Source organism: Psammomys obesus, unplaced genomic scaffold (assembly GCF_907164565.1).
Source record: "Psammomys obesus unplaced genomic scaffold, mPsaObe1.curated_primary_1811, whole genome shotgun sequence".
Taxonomy (NCBI): domain Eukaryota; kingdom Metazoa; phylum Chordata; class Mammalia; order Rodentia; family Muridae; genus Psammomys; species Psammomys obesus.
Genome location: NW_026585797.1, coordinates 2927795 through 2952232, shown reverse-complemented (window position 1 = coordinate 2952232; position 24438 = coordinate 2927795). Strand labels below are relative to the sequence as shown.

Genomic DNA, 24438 nt, shown 5'->3' with positions numbered 1-24438 from the left:
CCAAGCTTTAATAAGGTTCATATTTACTATTACCATAGGGTGAGTGAGCAAACGGTTAGCACATTTGAGAAATCAACATATTTTAGGTCAAATATTGGAAGAATCTATGCTCTACCTTCTTCCAATGATGAAGCCAAACACCATGAACACCAATATGATGGTCCCTGCCACAGCCACCACTGCAATTATGATGACAGGATTCTGTTCACTGGAGACTGCTGTCGCTATGAACAGAAGACAGAGGATTAGAACCGCTCACTGCTAGGAGGGACATGAGAGGCTCAATATGAAACAATTTACATCATTTACTTTACTTTTAATCTTAAACAAATTCATTTTAAGTAACAGGATAAATTTAAACAAACAGTATTTTATGCATTTTAAAGAAGTGGCAGTATTAGACAGGAAATGGTATATTTATAAAAAGCAAACTTTTCCAACTAGTTAAAAAAATCTTACAATTATTGAGTCATAGACTTCCCTATATACTAATGATTTCTTCCAAGACCATTAATAATAAAAGCTCAGATGGACTCTCTACAGTCTCTGTGGATAAGTCCCTGAGTCATGATGCTCTCTAAAGCAGCTTGTGATTTAGGACGCTTCAAGAAACATGAGCTTATCACTTCCATGTCTATAACAACTGTGATCTCTTCTCTATACCATGATATTTCCATTATCAACATAGATAGATAGAAGGTAGATAAATAGATAAATATAATCACTAGAAGCAATTTATAATAAAAATGTTCATTCAAAATTTACCCAGTTACAAATGTGTAAAATATAAGGTGCCTATTTCTAAAACAGTTAAAAGCTATAGGAAAATATTACTCTTTCTTGTTGATGGCAAGGGACTGGGTCTCCAGGGCAGAAAATACTATGTACGCATAACTGCCTTGCCTCAGCCAGCTGTCCCCGCCCCCAGCTCTAGCAAGATTTTGTCTCTTTACCCATGTTTCCTCCTTTTGACAAGTTACCTATTACTTCCCTACAGAGATAGCTCATATATTATACAGAAAACCTCTACAGATATCTAGTTATACAGTCTCTGAGTGCTCTTCTTCATTCATGACCTTGTGATCTGCCTCTAGGGAGAACTAAACAAAGGAAAGATTAATTCTTTAGTAAATAACTTTTAAGTTTTAAGTTCTAAGTTACAGCCTAACAGTCATATGATGAAGAAAGCACAACTTTTTAGTTTAGGTGTTTTCCTTCTTACTTATTTATTTGTTTCTGTCTGGCTTTTAACATATACAGAGAAGACACAGAGTGCAGTGATTCTCATGAGAAAGGAAACAATTATACACTCAAGTGTAAAAATGCTTTGCATTCAGCAATCCCAAGGGGTCAATTCTATGCTTGTCTAAGGCTCAGTTCTTCCCTTAGTTTTGGAGACAGTGTTCCAATGGAAACACTGAGCTCAGCTGAACAGTGAATCACCATTCATGCTTATTTGCATGCGCTTACTCAGTGTCGAACTCCAGTCTTTCAATAGCTGCCCTATATTATTAGTAATATTTATCTATGTCAAGGGTAGACATGTCAGAAGTAACTATTTAGACGATAACCAGAAGGCCACCTTTTAAAAACTGCAGAACCAGTAATTTGACTAAGCAGAAGGGGAACTGGGAATGCAAGTGCATTGCAATAGTCTGTTAATTTCTGTTTGCACAGTGCTTAAGTAACCTATGTCAGGGACAATCTTCCCTCCTATCTTGCTTCTGAGAAGAGTGTATCACCATTTCTTAGGTGGTAATATTACACCTTGAATTCTGCCACAGATAACCAACCACATGACCAGAATTCATACACTTGGCACACCCTTTCACTACGTGTAGACTAAGGACACTTACAATTCCTCACATGTATGTATGTATCTAATTCTTAGAGCAGCACACATGCTGAGTCAGCAAACATCAAAGGGACTAGTCTAGTCCTCCCTAGTCTAGGCAAGTCCTCAAGAACTCTGAAGAGAATATGAAAGACGAGCATTATTTTCCCATAGAGGAATATATTGTTGTCTCTTTACATTTTCATTTGTTTATAAATGCAGTGTTGAGTTTTCCAGAAGCTCAGTCACCTAATGATATCTCACTAGCAGCTCAAGGAGGTGACAGGAGCATGTTGTGTTTTCACACAAACAGAACCTTTTGAGGGTTCCTAAATATTTGTAAGAGAAAAACTGTTTCTGAGAGAAAAAAAAAATGTTTAGAATAGTTTGGCTAAAATAATAAGCCCTTTAGAAACTTTTCAAAATATGTACTATCCACAATAATATATATATATATATATATATATATATATATATATATATATATAAATTCAATATGACTATTACTATCCCAGCCATAGGGAAGGAGGAGTACACTCAGAATCACACATGGATATCCCAAGGTGGGATTTCTAAAACCTATCTTGGACCACTGTTTTATCCTGATAATCATGTATATATTGGTGTGATTTAACCACTTTTTATTCACTGACAGATTTTTATGCACCAAAAAGGAGAGTAGTCACTGGCAAGTCAATAGTTGAACAAAATAAATGATTCTGTCTTCAAATTTACATCTTAGCGGAAGAGGATATACTGATAAAAAATACGATATAGTTTCTAATACAAAATACCATTTTAACATTAATTCCTTGTGATTACTCAGGATCTGACTCTTTACCTTAATTATGAAGTCTTAGTTCCTTTTAAATAGTGAAAAGGATATTCATAAGTATTCAAATTCAATAAATAGTTTGTTTCAATTTACAAAGTCAGAAAAGGACATAAATTCATTTTCAAAGTTTTTAAAGCTAAAGAAGAAATAACAAAACTGGATGTGACTCAATGAACATTAGAAAGCATAAAGTGACATTAGGAAAATGTTTTTTGTTTGAAAATGTGGCAATACCCTTCGGTACTAAACCACTTTTTTGTTTCAGTGTTGAAATATCTACTTCAATTGCTTCATAGCTTCTTGGGAGCCACTAAATGTAGATATTCTTAATTTTATTCTTATATATTCCATAAGAAATGATTCTAATGAAACTAAAGGGCGTTCAATACATATTATGGCAAGTTTTTCAACTGATACTTTTGCATGTATAATTCAGCACAAATGACTGACACTTCATATTGCTTTCATACATATTTTTGTTACTCATTTTAAAGTGAAACAATATTTTGAAAGAAGATCATGGTTAATCAATTTGCCAAGCCTCAGTTAATGCAAAGGTTATTTACCAATTTATTCTACCATCTAAATAATATATAATTTTTTCTGAAGTCAAAATAATCCTGACAATAGCTGCATTATTTCAAAAAAAATTTTTCAAAAGTGAAGAAAATATCATGGTTTTTATTCACTTTTGTTTAAAATTTTAGAGGAAAACTAGAATGACAAAGTACAACAGGACAGAGCCACTGGGTAAACTTGGTGTTTAAGCAGTAACACTGGGAGGAATCAAAAACTCCCAAATGTGGAAGTAAACCAAGGTCTTAAGCCAGCTGATGAATAATCAGTAGCTGTGCTCACCGCGCTGTGAGTGCAGTTGAGGAGAAACTTGCATCTCAAGATCTGTTTATTTGTTACGTGCAACAAAGTCATATATTTTAACTACCAACTTATTTTACATTGTGAATTATGAACAATTGAAAAAGCAGCTCAAAACTCATTATGTTCTACTTTCAGGTTGAATGGTAGATTCCAAGATATTAATTTATGTTTCATATATACTTTCATATTCTCTAGTGTAGCTGAAATAATTCATAACAAGAGAAAAAAGAATGGTGTAAATAAATGAAGCACAAGTTTTGAGACCTTTCTGAACTCTCACTGTTTGTGAACATTTCTAAAAGCATAGATCTTTGATTAACTCAAAATCATGAATAGGACATTACTCATAATAATTACTCATAAAGAATTATTTCTCCAGTCACTCTTTTGGGCTTTTCTATAAGGGAGTGTATTTGATGCACATGATTGGAATTATAAGTGGAGGACTATGAAAACACCTTGTGTCACACACAAACCGAAGGACTCTGACATGTGTTTCCAATTTCATTCTCAATAAATACATATAGCATACATTTAAAAGACTTTTCATAAAGCTTGAACATTATTGAATAAAGAGGACATTTAATAATTATTTTATGAATGACCTTTATAATGGATACACTTATGTTCATATATTTTCATATGTAGATACAAAAATTATCTTTGATGCAAAATCATTACTCTCAATATAAAAAACAAACAACAAAAAAGCCAAAGGACATTTATAAAATAAAGAATCTGAACCAAAGATGGTAATTACCTTCAAACATTTTACCTGTAGCTTCCTCTAGTGTGGCAACATCAAGTCTGGGGCTATAATTCCCATAACCAGCGGCAGTGAAAGCCCGGATCTGAAAAACATACACTGTTCCCGGTTTCAGATTAGTAATGGAGGCTGAGGTGAACTTGGTTTTCAGTGTTGAGTAGCTCCTTTCTCTTTGATCCTGCAATGATATTTACAAGTAAAATTTATTTGACTATTGATTTTTGTAATTGATTTTAATTTGCTGCATTGCTTTTTTATGGTTTTTCTTTTTTTAATTAATTAATTATTGTAATTAATTAAGTTATTGCAGTTTAATCACTTTGTATCCCTGCTGTAGCCCTTGTCTCCTCCCAGTCCGACCCTCTACCCTCCCTTCCTCTTCTTCCCCTATGCCCCTTTCCTAGTCCCCTGATAGGGGAGGTCCTCCTCCCCTTCTATCTGACCCTAGCCTGTCAGGTCTCATCAGGGCTGGCTGCATCCACCTCCTCTGTGGTTGGTGCTTTCCTTTAACTGAGGCTACACTGTTCCTTCTGGAGTACTGGAGCACTGATTGTTTATAAGATAATATAAAATGCAGTGAAAAAATGCTTTTTCAGTATAATTTTAAAAGAGAAATAAATCCACTACAAATAATAACAGTGCTTGGGTTTTTGTGTTGGGACAGCACAGTGGCTCCAACTTTTTGGCCACATTTTATTGTTTAAAAAGCAGGTACATCTGGGAAACCTCTGGTTTAGTGGATGGCTTCATATAGGTATGTGGTTCTTGAAACTTTTTTCTGAGTGATATTTAGAAAAAAAATTATATGTCAAATGATCAAGCAACCTATGAAATTAAGAAATTCAGCTAAACATAGCAACCATAATGACACATCAGTTACTCTAAATAAAAAGGGAAGAAAACTTCATCCATACACTAGTACTTAGTAGAATATTTTAATTACAACTTTCAGTCTGAGAGTAAAGTATATGAATTTATTTGTAGTTTGACAATATTTTAAATATAATTTTATTTACTCACTTATCAAATGTAAATACCAAGTCTTGCAAACTTCACTAGAGCAATAGCTTATATTTGTCTTCTCTTTTTAAATCGTATATGTGGTAAGCACATTTTTAATTTTTTTTAAAATTTTTTATTTAACTTCTATTAATTACACTTTATTCACTTTGTATCCCCCCATAAGCCCCTCCCTCCTCCCCTCCCGATTCCACACCACCTCCTTCTTCTTCACCCATGCCCCTCCCCAAGTCCACTGATAGGGGAGGTCCTCCTCTCTTTCCTTCTGATCTTACTCTATCAGATCTCATCAGGAGTGGCTGCATTGTCATATTCTGTGGCCTTGTAGGGCTGCTCCCCCCTCAGGGGAAGGTGATCAAAGAGCAGGCCAATCAGTTCATGTCAGAGACAGTCCGTCTTCCTATCACTATGTAACCCACTTGGACACTAAACTGCCATGGGCTACATCTGTGCAGGGGTTCTAGGTTATCTCCATGCCTGGTACTTGGTTGGAGTATGAGCATTTTATATACATTTATGGTATTTTCCATGCATTTGTGAGATAAACTTAAGAAATAATTAAATATGAAACTTTAAGCACATAAAACTCATCAAAAATATTTTAAAAAGTAGCACATTACTCATTTTCATTAATGTGACATTCTTACGCTATTCATGAAGACAAGTTGAAAAAGTTATACTTTTTAAATACACATTTTTGGATAGTTTATGATTCCTTCTGTAAATACCAGTGTTAAAATTATTTACATAAATCTGAAAATATTACTTTTGTTTATTTACCTTTACACTGCTACTTCTAAAAGTGGAAATAAATACTGAAACTAACTTTATGCAGGTGATTCATGACAGTCATCAGCATATAAAGATGATCATGAGTATTACATATGTAATCATAGACAGTTGATGTATATCTGAGCAGAACTAGAGAGAACTCATAGTCGGTGAGCGTCAGTGCACAGATCCTGTGCCTTCCCATGGCACGCCTACTCCGTTCCAGTACTGCATTCCTATAGCTGCCTATTTTACACATTACTGGCTGTAAATACATTGTTTCTTTCATGCAAATAAAACCTAGAAATTTGAATGTACCTATTTCAGAGAAAGGATTTGCAAAATATTGATGATTCCCCATGAGACACTATGCCACACTATACTGTAAAATATGCTTTATTGACTAAAATTTGCCAATTTCTAGAGAGACCATAACTATTAGGGATTACGGTGAAACAAATATAATAAAAGCAGCGTTAAAAACAATGATCCCCTTTAAACATATTTAATGGGACAAGAAATGTATTTTGTTGTTGTTGTTGTTACAAAGCTGAGGCATAAAAATGCAGCTGAGACCAAGAAACCAAATCAAAATGAAAATAATAATTCAAAGTATTTTAAAGGTGAACACTGACACTTACTTTAGTTTAAAAACTATCTTTTTTTCTTACTGGGTGTGGAGGGCTATTGCTATGAATTGTACACATTTTAATGAATTCCATTCAATCCCAAATTTTGCAAAAGTGTTAGGACTTTATAATCATGTCTACATGATTATATATATATATATATATATATATATATATATATATATATATACACACACATACATATATTATATTATATTATATTATATTATATTATATTATATTATATTATATTATATTATATTATATTATATTATATTATATTATATTATATTATATAGTGAGGTACTTCTATATATTGGAACATTCACCTAACTAACTCAGTTAAATTGATATAGTAGCATTTATTACAATTAAAATCATAATATCTAATAGTGGTAGATTCTGTGTTTTAAAATTTGAGTAATGTCTTTCTGTGTGGTAAAACTCAGATAACTGCTTATGAATAGGGTATATAGATTTTTCCTCTCTGAATAATACATGGATAGTCATGTAGACATATATTTCCTATTAATACTTGGTCATTCTATGTACAGTATAGAAAGCATCAGCGCATAAGTTTTAGATAGTACTTTTTATAGAAAGAGAAGCATGAAATGTAATAATCTGATATGTGTGCTGTAACTTCAAGAGAGAGCCCAAAAGAATGAAATAACATCATCCAAATCTTAGTGTTGGAGGACATTATATACACGCTGTGCACAATATCATTAGCTATTATATAACAGAATTTGGAAACAGCGATCCTATGAAACTCATAAATTAATGTGTCATAAGTGAACAAACAGACTGAAAGGAACACTTTTCAGAATGCATCGGGTTGATTAGTTTCTAGGTATCCTATATCTAATTATTATTATAAAAACACTGAAGAAATATACCACAAATACAAAGTTCTCACTTGTGTGACACACAGAGTTAACGAATAGAGGCCTTGGTTATAATCATGAACCAGAGAGGGTGGAGGTGGTTATTAAGTATGGTGGATCACAAGTACAAATTCTGAAGTAGCTTATATAGTATGTAGAGACCAGCGCTAGCCACAACGCAGTCGGATGGTGTCAGAGCCAGCACTGTTTGGAATGCCGCTCTCTCACACTTACCTTCTCATAATACTTGATTTCATATTCCGTGATGACTCCATTGGGATGCTCTGGCTCCTGCCAGGAGAGCTCCACACTCCGCTGCAGCACTCTCTCCTTCATTACTCCACTCACCTGCGAGGGAGCTGTTTGGACAAGATGTGTCAATAAACAATGAGAAAATTCACTGGGTGCCTCAAATCAAATGTCACAACTGATCAGTCCCATGCTGTGCCAGTTTCATTAAGGTAAAAGAATGCACCTTTTCATAGCTCACAATTCAAAAGCTAATGAATATTCAAACAGGACCTTATTACTGTTCATAAACCTTAATAGAAATTTAAATTAAAGTGCAAACAGCAGAAGATAGTATTGTTCAAGTTAGTGCAAGATGAAAATGATGGGGCTGAGAATGACAATTACGCAAATGAATGCTAATTATGGCTAGAAAATATGATTTCAGATTAATTTCCAGTGATAAACTGTGTCCAAATATTTATTTTACATAAAACAGAAATACACTTACCAAATGAAATAAAAATCTGAATATTGTAGAGAAAAAAGTTCGTGAAGTCAATCTTCACTTAACAGGTTTATACTTTAAAATGCTTTTATGTTTCATTTGTGTGTGTGTGTCTGCATAAATGCTTCTGTCCCTGTGTATGGAGTCCCAAAAACCAACTAACTTCGGTGAAAACTTTTACACTTCTTAGGTGAAGATGCTAGAAAATGGGCAAGCATCTCCCATGACAAGCTGAGCATGGCTTGCTCTCGGTTTATGTAATGCACAGTATACCCTGGCATATGTAATGCACATTTAGTAACCCAGGCTCCGAATGCATTGGTCAAGGCAGTTCAAAGGAAAGTCTCGCTTTTTCTTTCTATGCTGATAATATTATGCGTAGTGTTCCTTCATTCTAATTAGTGGCATATCCTCTTTCTGGTAGCTAAGGCTTTGGAATTCAGTAAGCTAATTTGCTCTGTCCAATTTGCTTGGTGATGATTAACTAGTCGTCTGTTCTGCCTAAGTGAGTAGCTGCACTGGCTTGGCCGAGTTTCAGTGGGGTCATTATGTTTCATGTATCATGCTCTATCTCCTTCTGTAAAATATTTTCAGGCTGTTAATTTAATTTTCCAATGTCCAAAATTGTTAATAATCCTGCTGACAGAAAAGCAATTATATGGCACCAAAGCCGTTTAAGCAAATTTCTGATGTTTATCCCTTTGGCTGTATTTTGTTTCTTCTACTTCTTAATACTTTCTTGCATCAGTGTCTGGAAAACACATTTTTCACATCGTTCTTGTTTTGCAGTTTTGAAGGAAGGTCAGGGAAGATTCATGACTGCCATTTCTGCCCACATTGCTAATAAAGAACTAGGCAGATTAGGTGGAAGGATTTTTCTTTTTCTTGAAGAAAATTCAGGTGGAGTTCTCCGTGTACCATGTTTACAGGCAAATGCAGATATGGAACATTTGTAATGAAGCAAATTTGCAACAAGAAACCCATCTTCAGCAACTTTTTTTTGCCTCCCAGCAGCTGGGAAAACTTATCTCTAAACTCATGAAGAAAGACCATGCTTATCCCAACTCATGGACCAAGATGTGCGAACGATCTCCACAGCTTGGGAAGCACGAACCCCAACCAATGAGAAGGTGACATTATATCTAAGAGTCTTTGAGAGTATCAATTACTCTGAAGGCTAGAAGGCAGCCCAAGTGGAAACCCTGCAAAGAGCAGCACAGAGCAAGCACAACAGGGCTGCTGCTCTCTCACTAGGGCACATAATTTAGGTGTGTGGTGTGAAATCACGTTGGAAAGAAATAGAAGACATGGTTTAACACATTTAAGATTTCATGTTGCTTTGAAATAGCACTCATCACATACTGTAGTTTTCAATAACTGTTCAAGCTATGCTCAGTTTCTGTCTCAACACATGAAAAAGACAGGAAGCCTTGAATTCTCAGTGTTATGGAGAATACGTAGGCTATAAATACACCTCACTTCGTTTCTGCTACATAGAGCAAGTTCTAATGTAAAACAAGACTTGATTTTTGAAAGTTATACTAAAATTATACTCAATATTTGAAACTGTAAAAGAACTTTTACAGATATAATTATGGTAATTGAGGATTTAGGGGAAAGGGTGCCAAAAAAACATTTGAAATCTGTAATATTTTGAAATTCATCCTAGTGCTCTAATGGTGCACTATGCTACAACACATTTCTCCTCTTTTGCAAGATGAAACCATGGCTATAAGGGACTCACTGTTATTTTTGTGTGTGTGCACTCATTTGATTTTGAAACTGTTGCTGATAGTGAATCCAGTCATACAATCTTAGAAGGCAGAGACAAAGTATCAATGACTGATATTTGAGAATAGTGAGCCCTGGGACAGAATGTTCCTTCAAATATAAAGTTTTGGTTCAGAAAAAAAAAAAAAAACGCTAATATTTTCCCTGAGTTTAAATATTTTAAGTCAGAGAGGACAGGTATCTCCCAAGTAAACTGTCTATAGACACAGCCATCTCTAAACTTGTCAGATTCCAAGAAGCTCAGTTTAAAATGAAAGTTATATATATATATATATATATGAGAGAGTGGCATAGGTGGGTGCTGATGCTAAATCATGATGGGCTCTCTGGTTACCTTGTCATATCTGATCCACTTTATGAATCACAGTGGAGCATCTTCACCAAGAATCAACTCTCAACAATTTATAACCCACGGTTCACTTCTGAAGTGAAATCTAAAAGCTAAATTACATAACACTTTACAGCCAATTGCATGGTATGCCACTAATTTATAATGTCCACACCTATTAAAATGAAATCAATATATAATTCGATTGGAACTGATGTGAAACTAATAAGTAGTAAGCAATAATATGAACAGGGAAATATTTGCTAAAAGTATTAACATGGCAGGGACAATTAACATATTTTTTAGTAGAGTTTCTTTCAGATGATTAATAGGTACTTTTCTCACTGGTATTTCTAGAAATATTCAAATATGACAATATCAACTATAGAAGTAGATACAACTTTCTTGGTTTTTAAAAGTTCTTCCAAACCATGGAAGGATATAAAAAGTTCCATGTAAAATCCATGTAGTAAACTGTTAATTTTATTTAGAATATTCACTAAATATTGGTTAGAATATGATCTTAGGAAATTAAGACATGATTTCCACAGATGAAATTGGTAAATCTCAACAAAATGGTAACAAAGTCCATAAAATTTATGAAATTAAAATAAGAGGCAGCAAAGTATATTTTTGGTTTTGATCTGGTAAAATCAATCTTTGGACTTATAATCTATCCTGGCTGAACTATTGATGTATAAAGCTAAAGCAATTTTACAGAGATTGAACTTCTACACAGCCATATAGAATTTTTTGTCTTAATCTCTAATTAAATTTCAAAGTTACATTTAAATTATAGAACAAGGTCTTCATTTTTTTCCTTGTTAAAATGTTAAGCATGTCTATTTGTGTGTGTGTGTGTGTGTGTGTGTGTGTGTGTGTGTGTGTGTGTGTGTGTATAGATATAGAAAATTTCCTGCATGAAGGAGAGAAAAGAACTATTTCAAAACACAGTGTAGGGGGTATGGTGATACCAGAAAGGACACTGCAGATAAAAGAGAAACCACAGACTTTAATATGGAAAGATGCTACAGTTAGAGTCAAAGATGTGTGTTGGGGGAAGACAGAGTGATCTGAGCCCAGAAGAAGAATCACTACACCATTAGTGGAGGGCCCTATGGCCCACAATAAGTTAAGGATGCAGGCTTTAGGATTTAGGTACTGACCCTGGCTGACAGCAGAAAAATGGGAATTTCAGTCCTTTAGGAAGCACCAAAACATCTTGGAAAGACAACTCCTGAAGGGCATGCAGAGCTATGCCAGCATATTTCAAGCCAGGTAATATAGTATAAAACGAAACTCACAACATGGCTGCTGTACCATTTGATCAGAACTCCACTACTTTAATACAACAATTACGGAAATGATCTGCCAACATATCAATGTGAATCAAATTTTCTTCTCTAGAATCACTAGGTAATTGTTAACTACTGTTTAGATGTGCAGCAAAGCCTCTCTGTAAAATGTGTGAGGGTTAGTGTGGTGAGTTGTGAAGACTCCTGTAGGCGGAGATCCCAAACACATAATTCCACTGATCTTTTTTGAAGGACTGTTAAAGCATCAGTTAGTAATTTGTAATTCCTGGTCATTTTTAATCTGTAAAAAAATTCTCTGGGTATAAACTTCTGAAGATTGGCACATATAAATCAGGCAACTTCCCTTAGTGAGACTTCCTCCTCACATAGACCTGTTCACAGAGGACATAGGAAACAGCATCAAAGGACAGTGAGGAAAGGTTAGGAAGCGCTATGAGAGAAATTATCTAGCTTTTCAATCAGTATATAAGGGAATTCTTTTCCTGGTCTAGCTGCTGTCAGCCAATATTTGTTTGACATTTTCTATATGTAGAAAGGATTTTTCTTTGACCCTTAGGAACATGGAAAATTCTTTGCTCATGTAATACAAACATCCACATAATTCTTAGGGTTTTCATTTTGAATCTCTTTTCTGTATTATGACACTACAAGGCAGATATCGTTATTCCTACGTAATTTTGAAGAAGTGAGGGCATACAGACATCATGAAACATCCTATCAGAGAGAGGCAGTCTCCAGGGAAGCCTATGCATTCAAGTCTCATTTCTCAGTTTGGCCCCTACATGACTAATGATTCCAGGTACTTCATCTCCTGATAGTAGGCAGCAGAGACATAATTAAAGCGCCATGTGCATCTCTGTCCCGGGAGGTGGTGGAAAGCAGAGAGTTGGGCATCTTTGCAAGAAGTAGGGTCACTGGGGACATGCTTTTGAAGGCTACACCTGGTTCTGATTTTTTTTCTTCCTGTTTGCTATGGGGTTAGAAACCTCTGCCACATACATACTCCAGCCACTACAATTCCTTGCCTTTTCACAGGCCCAGATTCAACAGGGATAATCACGATGGGATGGAATCCCGAAACCATGAGCCAAAATATCCTTCTTCCTTTTAAGTCATTTACAAAAGATTCTGCCCCAGTGAGGAAGAAGTTAAAAGGGAATGGGGAACGACTGACCTTATCTGCTATTTAAAAAACAAAACAAAACAAAACAAAACAAAAAAACCCAGTAGAACCTGTTGGTACCTGAAGAGGTTAGAACAAGTAGATATTTTTTACATATTTTTATTTGTTATTTATTTTTTAATTACAATTTATTCACTTTGTATCCCAGTTGTAGCACTTTCCCTCATCCCCTCCATATCCTGCCCTCCCTCCCTCCTTCTTCTACTCCTGTGCTCCTCCCCCAGACCACTGATAGGGAAGGTCCTTTTTCCCTTCCATCTGACCCTAGCCTATCAGGTCTCATCAGGACTCTCTGCATTGTCCTCCTCTGTGGTCTGATAAGGCTGCTTCCCCCTCTGGGGGAGATGATCAAAGAGCCAGACACTGAGTTCATGTTAGAGATAGCCTCTATTCTCCTTACTAGGGCACCCACTTGGACACTGAGCTGCCATGGGCTACATCTCTGCAGGGGTTCTACGTTGTCTCCATGAATGGTCCTTTGCTGGAATATGAGTTTCAGAAAAGACCCTTGGGATCAGATTTCTTGGTTCTGTTGCTCTCCTTGTGGAGCTCCTGCCCCCTCCAGGTCTTTCATCTCCCCCTTCTTTCAAAAGATTCCCTGAACTCTGCCCAAAGTTTGGCTATGAGTCTCAGCATCTGCTTTGATACCGTGCTGGGTAGAGTCTTAATTACCTATTTTAAAATGGCAAGGGCACATACACACTATATAACCTTAAAAGTGCAAAAGTAAACATGAAACACTCCCCTTGACATGCTTTGTATGCTCTGTTTTGGAAGTTGTTTTTTATTAAAGTAACCACTCTTGACAGTTTCTTTGATATCCTTCATAAAATAGATAAAGTAACCCCAAATGTATGGATTTTTTAGTCCTAAGGAAATTATTTTTCTATTATTATTATTATTATTATTATTATTTACAATTTATTCACTTTGTATACCAGGTGTCCAGGAGTAGCTCCTTCCTACATCTCCTCCCAGTTGCACTCTCCATCTCTTTTCCTTCCCTATCCTTCTCCCCTAGTCCACTACTAGGCAGAGTCCTCTTCCTTTCCTCTCATCTGGCCTTAGCCTATCAGGTCCATCAAGAATGCCTGGATCTTTTCCAGTTCCCACCATTTGCCTGCAAATTTCATGATTTCCTTTTTTTTTTTTTTATTGTTGAGTAATATTCCATTGTGTAGATGTACAACAATTCCTGTATCCATCCCTCAACTGAGGGGCATCTGGGTTGTTTCCAGCTTCTGGCTATTACAAATAAAGCTGCTACCAATTTGTAGGCAAATGGTGGGAACTGAAAAAGATCATCCTGAGTGAGGTATTCAAGAAGCAGAAAGACACACAGGGTATATACTCACTCATAAGAGGATATAAGACATATAATATAGGATAAACATGCTAAAATCTATACACCTAAAGAAACTAATCAAGAGGGAGGACTCTGGCTAAAGTGCTCAATCCCCATTCAGAAAGACAAAGAGGATGGACATCAGAAGAGGGAGAAAACAGGGAACAGGATAGGAGCCTACCACAGAGGGCCTCTGAAAGGCTCGACCCTGTAGAATATAAGAGCAGATGCTGAGACTCATAGCCCAACTTTCAGCAGAGTACAGGGAATCTTATGAAAGAACGGGGAGAAAAAGTCCTGGAGAGGACAGGAGCTCCACAAGGAGAGTAACAGAACCAAAATATCTGGGCACAGAGGTCTTTTCTGAGACTGATACTCCAGCCAAGTACCATGCATGGAGATAACCTAGAACCCCTACACAGATGTAGACCATGGCAGTTCAGTGTCCAAGTGGGTTTCATAGTAATGGGAACAGGGACTGTCTCTGACATGAACTGATTGGCCTGCTCTTTGATCACCTCCCCCTAAGGGAGGAGCAGCCTTACCAGGCCACAGAGGAAGACAATGTAGCCAGTCCTGATGAGACCTGATAGATTAGAATACCTAAGATTAGAAGAAAGGGGAGGAGGACTTTCCCCATCAGTGGACTTGGGGAGGGAGATAGGTGGAGAAAGGGGAGGGAGGGTGGGATTGGGAGAGGTGGAGGGAGGAAGCTACAGGGGTGATACAAAGTGAATAAGCTGTAATTAATAATACTACTACTACCAATAATAATAACAATAACAACAATAAAGAATGTCTGGATCCTTTTCCTCTGTGGGCTGGCTAGTCACTCCACCTTGGAGAAGTGATTAAGGGGCAGACAACTGAGTTCATGTCAGAAACTGTCTCTTCTCCCCTTACCCACATGGAACCTCCATGGAGACTGAGCTCTCTATGAGCTACGTCTGAGCGGTCCTCTCTATGCCTGGTCTTTTGTTGATGCATGAGTCTCTGCATTTCCCTCTTGACCCAGCTTTTTTTGGCTTTATTGGTCTCCTTATGTGGCTTCTGCCCCTCCAGGTCCTTCTATATTGCCCCTCATTCCATAAGTCTCCCTGTGCTCTGTCAAAAGTTCAGTTGTGAGTCTCTGCATTTGCTTCGATTTCCTACTGGACAGAGTCTTTCAGAGGACATCTGTGGTAGGTTCCCATTCTGTTCCCTGTCTTCTACGGCTTCCAGTGTCCATCCTGTTTGTCTTTCTGAATGAATTAAAAAAGCTCATCCTGAGTGAGGTAACCCTAACCAGAAAGACATGTGTGGTATTTACTAACTTACAAGTGGATATTAGCCATAAAATATAGGATAAACATACTAAAATCTACAGAGCTAAAGAAGTTTGAATGACCGATTTTGAATCTTGATGTTTCTTTCTGCAGATCTTCAGGGGGTGAATCATTTAACACATGCAGTCTTGCAGTATCTTTTATCAGTTGCTATGTTCCATACAGAGATGCCATGTTTATTAGACCCTGTTAGTACTAATAAGCATGGGCATCTCCTACCACTTTCTGTAATAGATTAAGACGGATAAAGCTGCCTTAGCACCAGTTAGCTAATATAAATTTTATAAGGAGAATGAAATATTTTAGAGTAGTCTGCTGTTTACAGGTGGAAAGTGGTGACCTAGAGACAAGATGGGACAAGGGTCAAGATTCACTTAGAATTACTGGTATGAAAGAAAACAGACTAAAGTCATTGTTATTCAAAGAATTCTAGAGCATATGCCCTGTAAGACACAGACTGACTGCTTGTGTCAGATACACAACAACCGTGCCATTAAGTCCCCTTTTCTGTGTTGCTTAACTGGTATTCTTTCTTAGCAAGGTTTCTTGTTGAAAGAAGCATTTATTTTCCTATACAGCTTCCTTGAATACTTTCTTCTGAGAAAAGCTACTTATCTGTTCTATACTGACATTTTGAGTAGGAGCGTCTTTTCAAAGAACTACAGTATTGGTCAAGTGCCCTTCACTGTTACACCAAAATGCCCAGAAAGCAGATCACCATAACATTTCTATTGATTTTTTGATGAGAGCTATGTTCATTCAGAACTTCAGCATATAATTTTTCCACTAGTGATTATAGCGTAAATAAAGAATTCTACAGATGACAGAGATGATGGATAATGAAGTCTGACCTCCTGCCTTCTAGAAAACAGGGCTCTTGTGTGTGTGTGTGTGTGTGTGTGTGTGTGTGTGTGTGTCAGGGTCTTATGTATCCTAGTTCAGTCTTACATGTCCTATGTATCTGAGAATGACCTTGAATTCCCCATTCTCCAGTATCTACTTCCTGAATCCTGAGGTCACAAGTATGCAAAGGCATATCCAGTTTATATATAAAGTGGGGCTTGAGCCCAGGGCGACACACTTGCTAAACAAATACTCCATCAACTGAACTTCATCCAAGCACCCATTAAGAAAATCTTTACTCAGAAAAAAGTAAAAATAGGAATATAGTAATACACAGTTTGAAAGTAAAACTAAACAACAGATACAACGTAAGCCAGGCGCCAGCAAAACTTTTGGGACAGTGAAAAGGCAAACGACAAAATATTTTACTTTTAGCCTTATGAATTGTAACTTTATGTTTGAATGGTACAATCTGCAGCCAGATTAGTTATGTGGAGTGGTGGCATCAGATATGTAATGTCCAGAGATATTTGTATATACAAGACAACTTGTAGGGAGATAATATTAATCCAGGTTAAAGATCATGATTTTTCTGGTCAACAGGTTCAAGTAACAACCAGTCAAAAACAACATTTCCCCCTACTTCAGCTATGATAGTATTTTTGTTGCTAGGCACACTATGTAAGTTTGTACTTTAGCTCCTCAGTTTTTCTGATGTTTCTTGAATGTTGGTGTAGAGTGCAGAAGGGTGACCTTAAGAGACAACCTACTCGCTCTGCATTGGAGTTTACTGCGTTTTTGCTGTGTAAACTTGAACAATAAAATGAACCACACTGGGCGTCACGTTCTGAGATCCAAAATAGGAATAAGCATAGTGTACAGTTCACAAACATTATAATAGAAATGTATGTATGAATTAATATTAAATATTGAAAATAAGTTCTGGCATGTGGCTTAAAAAACAGTTCTTCCTGTATTAAAATAACTAATGTCTGGAACCCATTCCAGCATACTTCTTTTCTAACATCAGATACTCTAAATTCTAATTCTGGCATCGGTATGGTTCACATGCATAAATGAATGCATTGGTAAATAGAGACACAGCTTGGTTTGAGAATGAGCCCTTTGACCTTTGGTCAGGAACATACATTGTCATTTTAAGTTCTGAGTCTACAACTTTTCAACAAAGGCTGACCTTGTTAGGTAGGTAAATAATATATTCAGTTCTAGCAAATAAATGGCCAAGTTACATAGTATATGATATATTTTATGAGTAACAGAAAGATAAAAAACTAAAACCTAAATTTTAAGTCAAAAAAGTGAATACTTCATAGTAAAAAAAAATAATTTAATTTTCACTAGAATGGGGAGAGGACCATCAATGAATACACAACCTTTTTTTAAAAAAATACCATACAATATACAGTGTTGAGAACAAAACCAAAGCGATTTCACCTTTCAGTGCTCAGCAAACTTTTGAGCCATTTTCCAAACTTCTTTTTACTTGGTCTGTCAGAAAGTCTGTTTTCACTTCTTACTGTGCATCTAGAGCTATATGCTGCCTTTTTGATAGGGCCAACTATGCAACTTTGCCTTTCTTTATAGACAGAATATTTACAGAATGGATTCTATCACTAACTATAGAAAGCCATGGCCCTCAGCCAGGCCCCTTTTAATAATACAAATGGACCCTACACATATATACAAACACTCTGATAATGACTTCTTACAGGCCAGAGCAACATTTTTTAAATTCTTTTCTTTTTAATTACAATTTATTCACTTTGTATCCTAGTTGTAGCTCTCTCCCTCATCCCCTCCCAATCCCATGCTCCCTTCCTCTTCTCTCCCCTTGTCTCTCCCCCAGTCCAACCATAGGGAAGGTCCTCCTCCCCTTCCCTCTGACTCTAGCCTATCAGGTCTCATCAGGACTGGTTACATTGTCTTCTTCTGTGGCCTGGTAAGGCTGCTCCCCCATTAGGGGGAGGTGATCAAAAAGCATGCCACTGAGTTAATGTCAGAGACAGCCCCTGCTCCCTTTACTAGGGAATGCACTGAGCTGCCATGGGCTATATCTGAGCAAGGGGTCTAGGTTATCTCCATGCATGGTTCATGTTTGGAGTATCAGTCTCACAAAAGATGACCCCTTTGCCCAGATTTTTTGGTTCTGTTGCTCTCCTTGTGGAGCAGCTGGAAACAACCCAGATGTCCCTCAGTAGAGGAATGGATATAGAAATTGTGGTACATCTACACAATGGAATATTACTCAGCAATTAAAAACAAGCAAATCATGAAATTTGCAGGCAAACAGTGGGAACTAGAAACGATCTTCTCCAGCATGTGTTGTCACTTGAGTTTTTGATCTGAGCTATTCTGATGGGTGTAAGGTGCAGAGTAACATTTTTCAGTTGAAAACATTTTCTTTTACTTAGAAGCAGGTTTGAAAAATTATAAAAGATGATATTATATTCCAATAATAAAATATAAAATTTCAGTATTGTTCACTTCTGCTTATTTATTTCAAATATCACCACAGAATTAATCTGAAATAAATTTCACATCAGAATTTTTGTTAATATTCAGTCTGGAGAAATTGAGAAGGAAGAAAAATCGAGAGCAGAAGGATGAGGCAGAAGAAAGCAAGGGACTCAGGAGAGAAAGCCTCACCATTTTTTTTTTTTTTTTGAGATCATTTCACAGTAAGATTGTAATCAACTTCTTTTTTTTTAATTTTTATTTTTATTTTTATTTTTATTTTTAGTTACATTTTGTTAACTCTGTGTCCCAGCTGTATCCCGCTCCCTCATTCCCTCCCCAACCCCACACTCCCTCCCTGGTCTCCTCCCTGCCCCTTTCCAAGTCCCCTGATAGGGGAGGACCTCCTCCCCTTTCATCTGACCCTGTTTTATCAGGTATCTTCAGGGCTGGCTGCAAAGTCCTCCTCTGTGGCCTAACAGACTGCTCCTCCCTGGGGGGGGTGTGTCAAACAGCCTGCCCTTGAGATCCTGTTAGAAATAGTCCGTGTACCCCTTACTTTGGAAAACTACTTGGTTACTGAGCTACCACAGGCCACATCTGAGCAGAAGTTCTAGGTTATATCCATAGATGGTCCTTGGTTGAGTGTCAGTCTCAGAAAAGACCCTGTGCCCAGATATATTTGGTCCTTGTAGAGCTCCTATCCTTTCCATATCATACTAACTTCCCTTCTTTCATATGATTCCCTGCACTCTGCCGAGGGTTTGGTTATGAGTCTTAGTGTCTGCTTTGAAACACTGCTAGGTAGAGTCTTTCAGATGCCTTTTGTGGTAGACTCCTGTCATAAGTTCAATGCACATCCCATTTGTCTTTCTAAATGAGGATTAATCACCTTCGCCTGTGTCCACTTTCTTGATTATCTTCTTTAGGTGTGTAGATTTCATTATGTTTATCATGCCTTGTAGGTCTATATAAGCGAGTATATACCAATTTTGTCTTTCTCCTTTTGGGATACTTCACTCAGAATGATCTTTTCTAGATCCCACCACTTGCCTGCAAATTTCATGATTTCCTCCTTTTTGATTGCTGAGTAGTATTCCATTGTGTAAAAATACCACAATTTCTGTATCCATTCCTCCGTTGATGGACATCTGGATCAAGGACCTCAACATAAAACCAGATACTCTAAATCAGTTGGAAAAAAAAGTGGGAAACAGCCTAGAACTCATTGGCACAGGAGACAACTTCCTGAACAGAACACCAACAGCACAGGCTCTAAGAGCAACAATCAATAAATGGGACCTCATGAAACTGAAAAGCTTCTGTAAAGCAAAAGACACTGTCATCAAAACAAATAGACAGCCTACAGATTGGGAAAGAATCTTCACCAACCCTTTATCTGACAGAGGGCTAATATCAAGTATATATAAAGAACTAAAGAAGCAGAAAAGCAACAAACCAAGTAATCCACTTAAAAAATGGGGAACAGAGCTAAACAGAGAATTCTCGAAAGAGGAACATCGAATGGCAGAGAAACACTTAAAGAAATGCTCAACCTCATCAGCCATTAGGGAAATGCAAATCAAAACGACCCTGAGATTTCACCTTACACCCATCAGAATGGCCAAGAAAAAAACTCAAATGACAACACATGCTGGAGAGGTTGTGGAGAAAAGGGAACCCTCCTCCATTGCTGGTGGGAATGTAAACTGGTTCAACCACTCTGGAAGTCAATCTGGCGCTTTCTCAGACAACTAGGAGTAGTGCTACCTCAAGACCCAGCTATACCACTCCTAGGTATATACCCAAAATTTGCTCAAGTACACAACAAGGACATTTGTTCAACCATGTTCGTAGCAGCTTTATTTGTAATAGCCAGAACTTGGAAACAGCCTCACCATTTTTATGTCAATTAAAAAGATGAGTTGAAAAGTTATCATTTCAACTGCTCCATCTGTTTTTACAAATATAAACTTACTAAGTTTATACTGTTCAATAGTAAGTCCTGAGTACCACACCGGATTTAAGACTTTGTTATGAAAACTGTGTGCAAAGTAAAGATTCCTACAGACCAGTAAACACACCCTACTTGGTTTGTAGCTTCTATGTCAAAGCTGTTGTGTCACAAGGCATGTTCTGCCCAGAAGATCATACGTAAACACTGCACAGGTGAGACCAAAACTGTGGCATGGCATCCAGTGTCTGTACAGTATTTGTGTTTCAGAGGAGATTAAGATTAAGATTCCCAAAGTGGCTGCTTATACCCAGGAGTGACTTCTGTGCACCTGGACAATACAGCTCACAATAAATAGGTATAGTTAGGGAAAGGTACCAATTTCCAATAGGTTTTGTTTCAAAAATTCATTCATAATTAATTGTTTTTGTCTTGGATGTCTCTTCCCTAAAGAAACAATAACTCAAACAACTGATTTCTTGACTAGCTCACATACTCTTTGATAAATACTGTTAAAATATTGTGCACACCCAAAACATGTTGAAAATGAATTTATCTTAATACCAGTAGCAGTTATGACAAAGAAACAAACAAACAGGAAGAAACAATGAATAAAAACCAATGATGCTAGAGTATACAGATGCACCAAAATAGGAATTAGGATGTCACTGGCTGCCCCTAAGTGTACCCTCCTCATTGGTTTCCCCTCTCTGGTTCCTTCTCTCATGCTCCTCCTCAGTAGATCCTCCTTTCTAGCTCCTCCTCGCTATGCTCTCTACATTAAATCCTCCCAATAGTCTGGTGTCTCCATCAAGAAACCTATGCAGATCAATTTCTGCCTGTGACCTGGCCTGCTCCATTCTCTCTGTTGTATACAATGACTATTATTAAAAACTAGTTTTAGCCACAAAGAAATAACCACCATCTTAATAGCTAACTATGGGTTTGGAGAGATCTCAGTGTTAAGAAAAATTGCTTGAGGACCTTCAAAATTGCTTCAAACCCCAAAAGCTTGATTAGAAAGCCAGGTGTGTTCACACATGTCTTTAAACTTTTGCTTGTCAGGGTGAGAGACAGGGCCTTACTGGGACTTGCTGAACACCAGCTTAGTTCTGGGTTCAGTGAAAGACCCCCTGTCAAAGTCACAAAGTAGAGTGTGATAGAGCAGCACACTGGGCATCTTCCTCTGGCCTCTGCATACAAGTGTATCACTGTATATGCCATACAAGCAAGGCACACACTCTCACCCACAAAAGAAATGGGGGTGGTGGAAGTAGAGGAGATAAATACAAAAAAAGATGGCACCTTCATTTCTACTTTTATGAGAAAACCAGGAGATGGCCCATAGGCCTAAAGGATATGTCCTTTGACCCTCTTGTCTATGATGCCACTGTATTAACACAGACAGTGAAGAACTGTAACACAGAAATGTGGTGATAATCCTGGGATTTGTGGAAAAAAAGATTGAGTTTATGATTGTCCAAAATAAAGCAAGTTGTATTTGAGTGTACTCTAATTGGACTATGAATTGGAATATATTTATTACCTGGATATCTCTGTCTGTATCTCTTTCTCTGTCTTTCTATCTACCTCTCAAGTGCCTTTTTCTGTTGTGGATATAAACATGGTTTTGTTTTGGTCCCAGGTGTGGGATGTGGGACTGATTCAGATGTTTTACAGCAGCAAACTATTTGCCTCATGCAGGCTCTGAGAGGAGCTCTTTGCCAGCTGCAGATATTTTGAGTCTAAGGACTCTGCAAAGAGAATAAATGCCAGAGCCCAGAGAGTATGGGGCTCCGAGAAAGAACAAGGCTGTTCTTCCTTCCCCCTGACTGCTCCTGGTTGCTGTTGTGAGACAAGAAGTTGGGGATCTCCTGAAACAAGGATTGGACTGGCTCCAAGGAACCCAAGGGCCCTAACCAGTAGGAAACAGCTAAGAGAACTGTGCCCCCACTAACCCATTCCCTCACCTACCTGCTGTTGGGGTGTTGGAAGGGATTGGGGTGGAGTAGGGAGAAAAATATAAAAGAAATGTAAATTAAAACATTTTTAAAAGTATGCCTACCCAAAAAAAATTCATAAGAAATTTTTAAAAAGTAAGCCAACATTTTCTAATGTAGAATTTGTTTGGTTGTAAGAACACCAAAAGAAACTGTAGTTTCAGATTTTGTTTCTTTTTTTACATAAAGCTGTATTCTGCTGACGGTTGATATGTTTGATGAACCGAAGAATATTAGAACAATATCATTCATTCTTCTTGCAGTTGTAATATGGCTGCCAGGAGACACCATCACACACATGCCGCTTGCACAAAGAATGCTGAGGCAGTGTGGAGTGCTTCAGAGTTAAGACAGAAAAGCAAATGTTTCCAGCAGACTTTGGAAATTTGTTTATTGCTCACTTTTTCATTTTCAGGCTGTGCCATATATTTTTAACATCAGGCTGAGTATGCTATACCCCAAAGTCAGGAGGGGTGTTAAAAAAAAAGGCAGAAAGGAAGCTAGCATTGTCTCCCACCACTAGGGAAGACGGAGGTGGTGATGCATTTTCTTTGACAACCTCCTCCAGTATCCTCAGTGTCACATCATGGCTGCATAGAGCCAACATAGCTGTCTAAGACTGTTGAGACACATAAGAACCATGGGTCATGGATGTTACACAAAGTTTTATAAATCAGGACTTGGGAGCAGTTTTACAGTAGGTTTAAACCACAGTAGGTTTTCCTGTAGATAGGAACAAATCTTTCCTTGTTTTCTCCTTTTAGTGTTAATTTTAGGTTAAACATCCTTTTTTAGAGATCCTTTTCCTTAAACTGGCAGACTACTCACAAACTATGCCCAAGATTTGCCAATATCTGTTTCCTGGAATGTGAAAGCTGTATGCAGTCATTACATGCTCACAGCTAAGGCCTCTCTCATTGCTGCAACAGTTGCCTTGGACCCTCATGATGAACAATATCCTAGATTTTAATATTCATGGTTTAGCAGAAACTAATATGAGCATTCAGGTAATTCATATTATATATCTGATCTTTATGTCCTTATTAGCAGAAAAATAAAAACAGAAACTTGCAATGGCACATTATACGTATAGCCATGAAACATCCCAATAATGGCTGTTGCAAATACTACTCTGCAGATGTTCATTTCATCTGTCCAGTTCACTGACCAGCATGCTCAATTTCTCTTTCAAGTGAATATATATTCATTCTGTCCAGACATAAATATTTTCCAGTGGTATCACTCTGTGAGAAATTCTGTAATACTTATGAAAACATCCTTCATTTCTGTTTTAATGTGTCACAGATGGCAAACAAAGGAATACTGAAACATACTTTATTTAGAAACTGTTCATATCAATGAAAAATGAAAGTCATTTTCTGTGGTTGGTACTTATTAAGAATTTATTTGGAATAGCAAATTTTTATACTATATTTTAAAGTAAGGGGTTCTGAAATTAAGAGACTTCTTCCTCATCTATCTATCTATCTATCTATCTATCTATCTATCTATCTATCTATC

The 24438-nt window shown here is 37.1% G+C and overlaps 1 protein-coding gene across 6 annotated transcripts in view; it reads right to left on the bottom strand.

Annotated features, from left to right (window-relative positions):
* The window catches only part of Epha7 (EPH receptor A7), a 160578-nt gene that overhangs the window by 20862 nt on the left and 115278 nt on the right, over positions 1-24438 (bottom strand). For 4 of the 6 annotated variants that reach the window (XM_055599358.1, XM_055599360.1, XM_055599364.1 and 1 more), the window contains exons 6-8: positions 7856-7980; positions 4309-4492; positions 116-224 (exon numbers count right to left, since the gene is read on the bottom strand). In XM_055599358.1, coding sequence (XP_055455333.1) covers positions 116-224; positions 4309-4492; positions 7856-7980 — 418 coding nt within the window. The remainder of the gene's footprint in view (positions 1-115; positions 225-4308; positions 4493-7855; positions 7981-24438) is intronic. The other 2 variants (XM_055599361.1, XM_055599362.1) reach the window with 1 other exon arrangement.